This window comes from Sinocyclocheilus rhinocerous, unplaced genomic scaffold (assembly GCF_001515625.1).
Source record: "Sinocyclocheilus rhinocerous isolate Xijiao unplaced genomic scaffold, SAMN03320098_v1.1 scaffold2578, whole genome shotgun sequence".
Classification (NCBI taxonomy): Eukaryota; Metazoa; Chordata; class Actinopteri; order Cypriniformes; family Cyprinidae; genus Sinocyclocheilus; species Sinocyclocheilus rhinocerous.
Window position 1 is genome coordinate 348,119 of NW_015643596.1, and position 4,846 is coordinate 352,964.

At 39.3% G+C, this 4,846-nt stretch overlaps 1 protein-coding gene across 1 annotated transcript in view; it reads left to right on the top strand.

The window, feature by feature from the left end:
- Positions 1-4,846, top strand: part of LOC107757446 (GTP-binding protein 1-like) — an 8,368-nt gene that overhangs the window by 2,549 nt on the left and 973 nt on the right. Inside the window, 6 exon segments of the mRNA XM_016574924.1 lie at positions 867-978; positions 2,415-2,595; positions 2,669-2,914; positions 2,917-2,974; positions 3,048-3,366; positions 4,582-4,760. Coding sequence (XP_016430410.1) covers positions 867-978; positions 2,415-2,595; positions 2,669-2,914; positions 2,917-2,974; positions 3,048-3,366; positions 4,582-4,760 — 1,095 coding nt within the window.

Genomic DNA, 4,846 nt, shown 5'->3' on the forward strand with positions numbered 1-4,846 from the left:
GCAGGCTATGACTAACTGTTTAATTACCAAAATATTGGAATGCATTCCACACACACACATATATATATATATATATGCATACAGTGAAATGTATTTGAATTTTTTTATATATAAGTAGTTTGGTAGGTTTTAAGTTATTCAAATGAAAATTTAAATACATTTCACTGTATGCATATATATATATGCATACAGTGAAATGTATTTAAATTTTCATTTGAATAACTTAAAACCTACCAAACTACTTATATATAAAAAAATTCAAATACATTTCACTGTATGCATATATATATATATATATGTGTGTGTGTGGAATGCATTCCAATATTTTGGTAATTAAAAAGTTAGTCATAGCCTGCTGTCAGTGAAATTTATTTTACTTAAATAGACTTAAACTTTTTGTATTAAAAAAATAAGGTTTGAAAAGTGTGCTTGTGGTGTCATTAAAAAATAAAATAGATTTAATATTTTGTAATCCAGTTTAATGGAATTCATACAGTTTTGCTTAAGTGTCCAAATACGTTTTGGGGTCACTATAGCAGGGATCCTCAAATCTGGCCCACAGGTTCCACTTTCCTGCACAGTTTTGCTCTAACCCTAATCAAACACACCTGATCATGCTGTTCAATGTCTTCAGGATCATTAGAAAATCACAGGTAGGTGAGTTTGATCAGGGGTGGAGCTAAACTCTACAGCACATTGGCCCTCCAGGGTAAGATTTGAAGAACTCTGCTGTATATTAAATATGTGGCATGCATACCAAAATTTTGGCACTGTAATATATTAAAATACATGCTCAAAAAACATCTTGTTTTTCTTCTATAATTTCCTTTAATAATACTTTGATTATTTTTGTTAATTCCTGTCAGTTTGCACTGGTCAGCCCTACAGGAGAGCAGTATGACTGTTTACAAAAGCAGCTGCGAGAACGAATAGAGGAAGGATGCGGAGAAACCATCTATGTGGTTGGGAAGGGAACAGGTGAGACGTGATGTGTCACAAAGCTTTCGCCAAGTTTGAACATTTTTATTGAATAGACAAACATGTTGCACCAGAAAAAGAAACCATTGTCCTTTATTGTCTTTTTGCAAGTCCATGCAACAGTGACCCTGTGACCTCTAGGGTCAAAGGTTGTGTTGATATGGGTCGGTTTAACCAGATTGTATTGCCCATCTGTCATATTTATTATTTTATTTTCAAGCCTTTTTGCGTTCATTTCAGAAAATGATTTTGACTATCCCAGACAGAAATGTCCTATTTAGAAGTGCTGATTAATTCTTGGTGTCTCTGTCTCTCAGACGGCGGTGATTATGGTCTGGATGAGTGGGATATGGAAGCATCTGTCGCTACAGTGCAGTCACTTTGTGAACAGGTTGACGGCGACCTGATTCTGCTGAGAGAGAGGACAGAGACGGGAGGATGTGTCCGCGATTATCTCATCCGGCGCCGCATGGGAGAGGCCGACTTCCTGGAAGTCAGGTTAGAAGAGGTTTTGCAAAGAAATGATATACAAAAATTGTATATTTTTGTTTAAAATCATTTCTTTCCTCAGAGTTGCAGTTGTAGGTAATGTAGATGCTGGTAAAAGCACACTTTTGGGTGTCCTAACCCACGGCGAACTAAGCGAGGTGTGCTCTGATTGGCCAGCTATCCAGTGCATTGTGATTGGCCGAATACCTCAAGCGTGTGACGGAAATGTTACGCCCCTTACCATACTGTACAAACCCCATAAACTTACACTTAGGGTGAGCCTCGCACCTTTTTGACTTAGGCCACTCAATTTTTTTGGCCTAGAATGCCATAAAACATCTTAACAATCACAAAAACTGTAAAAGTTGAGTTTTTAGTCACTCTTGTGTTTAGAGTTTCATGTAAACAATTAAATTGTTTACATGAAAAAACGTTGGAAATCAAGATGCTTTTTTGCCCAACAAATCTTTATAAAGCGTCAACATTACTTATTATATATTATTATTTATTATTTATATAATTATTATTTATTATATATTAATATCATCTGAAATGATGAGAGCATATTAAACCAAAGCATTATTTGTGTGTGTAGGATGTGTCCAGTTTTCCAGATCTCGAATGTGACGGGTGAAAACATGGACTTGTTGAAAATGTTCCTGAACCTGCTGTCTCCCAGAACGACATTTAAAGACGACGAGCTGCCAGAGTTTCAGATTGATGACACATATTCAGTGCCGGTACAACACACACTGTCTTTGTACTTCTGTCTACCTCTTTCTCAATCGTTTGAACTTCTCGCATGTTCTTCAGGGTGTAGGTACTGTAGTATCAGGGACTACTTTACGTGGATTAATACGGCTGAACGACACGCTGCTCCTCGGTCCAGATCCTCTGGGCGTCCTATTTAGAAGTGCTGATCAATTCTTGGTGTCTCTGTCTCTCAGACGGCGGTGATTATGGTCTGGATGAGTGGGATATGGAAGCATCTGTCGCTACAGTGCAGTCACTTTGTGAACAGGTTGACGGCGACCTGATTCTGCTGAGAGAGAGGACAGAGACGGCAGGATGTGTCCGCGATTATCTCATCCGGCGCCGCATGGGAGAGGCCGACTTCCTGGAAGTCAGGTTAGAAGAGGTTTTGCAAAGAAATGATATACAAAAATTGTATATTTTTGTTTAAAATCATTTCTTTCCTCAGAGTTGCAGTTGTAGGTAATGTAGATGCTGGTAAAAGCACACTTTTGGGTGTCCTAACCCACGGCGAACTCGACAACGGTCGTGGATTCGCCCGCCAGAAGCTGTTCCGCCACAAACACGAGATGGAGAGCGGCCGGACCAGCAGCGTTGGCAATGACATCCTGGGGTTTGACCAGGAAGGGCATGTGGTCAACAAACCGGACAGCCATGGGGCCAGCCTGGACTGGACCAAAATCTGCGAGAGGTCGTCACATTTAAAGACGACGAGCTGCCAGAGTTTCAGATTGATGACACATATTCAGTGCCGGTACAACACACACTGTCTTTGTACTTCTGTCTACCTCTTTCTCAATCGTTTGAACTTCTCGCATGTTCTTCAGGGTGTAGGTACTGTAGTATCAGGGACTACTTTACGTGGATTAATACGGCTGAACGACACGCTGCTCCTCGGTCCAGATCCTCTGGGCGTTTTCATCCCCATCACCGTCAAATCTATTCACCGCAAGCGCATGCCTGTTAAAGAAGTGCGCGGTGGGCAGACGGCCTCGTTCGCCTTGAAGAAGATCAAGCGCTCATCGATCAGAAAGGGAATGGTGATGGTGTCACCACGCCTCAACCCACAGGCATGCTGGGAGTTTGAGGCAGAGATTCTCGTACTACACCATCCAACGACGATATCGCCAAGATACCAAGCTATGGGTGAGCAGAAGAGACAAATGTTAAATATTTGACTGCATTTTTGTTACTCATGATATTAAATACTTAACATTTTTATACAGTTTTAAATATTTCATCAAAAGATTCAAAATAAATAGTAGACTGAATATTTGTTTATTATGATAAAACTTAATTAAGATTATTTTTTGTAATCTATATTAAGCATAAACATTTTTAAAAATATTTATTTAAAATTTTGCTTATTTATAAATCCTGATATCACAATTAATTCTTACACAGAACCAGAAAGAAGTACCTAAATATATATATAATAAATGTATCTAAAAATAACTATTAAAAAATATATGAAAGGTTAGAAGAGGTTTTGCAAAGAAATGATATACAAAAATTGTATATTTTTGTTTAAAATCATTTCTTTCCTCAGAGTTGCAGTTGTAGGTAATGTAGATGCTGGTAAAAGCACACTTTTGGGTGTCCTAACCCACGGCGAACTCGACAACGGTCGTGGATTCGCCCGCCAGAAGCTGTTCCGCCACAAACACGAGATGGAGAGCGGCCGGACCAGCAGCGTTGGCAATGACATCCTGGGTTTTGACCAGGAAGGGCATGTGGTCAACAAACCGGACAGCCATGGGGCCAGCCTGGACTGGACCAAAATCTGCGAGAGGTCGTCAAAGGTCATCACTTTCATCGACTTGGCGGGTCACGAGAAGTACCTGAAGACCACCGTATTTGGCATGACTGGCCACCTACCGGATTTCTGCATGCTAATGGTGAGAGGGTGTAGGTGTGCCACAGGTGTACGTACTCGGCGGTTCAACGTTTTATGAATTCTGTCTTTTTCTGTGTCGCAAAGGTGGGAAGTAACGCAGGAATCATTGGCATGACTAAAGAGCACCTCGGTCTCGCTCTGGCCCTCAGATAATTTTGTTTCAGTTTACTATATTTAAAATTTTTATTTTATGTTTTATAATATTGTTTATAACCAATATTATGGTATAAATCTACACTGTTTTACCTTAATGAAATGTAATATACACAAAGAAATGAATTCACTGTTTGATTTTGGGAGCAATTAACCCTTATATAATGTGCTTCCAATATTGGATTCTAATATCAATGCTTTTGTTGTACTGAAGAAAGGGTATAAAAAAAATTAAATATTTAAACAGAAATTGTAACTAAATAGATATTGTATCTATTTGGCACTTTGTCATGAGTTTCTCTCTATCTTAGTTCACTGTGGCAGTATCAGACAGACGGCCACCATCATCGGTATGAACAAAGACTGTTTACGGACCGGGGACAAAGCCACCGTACACTTCCGTTTCATCAAGACCCCCGAGTACTTTCACACGGACCAGAGACTCGTCTTCAGAGAGGGCAGGACCAAGGCCGTGGGCACCATCACTAAGGTCAGAGGTCACAAAAACATTCACCCTCAAAATCTAAATAAAATACATTTTACATACATAATAATAAAAAAAAAAATATATATATA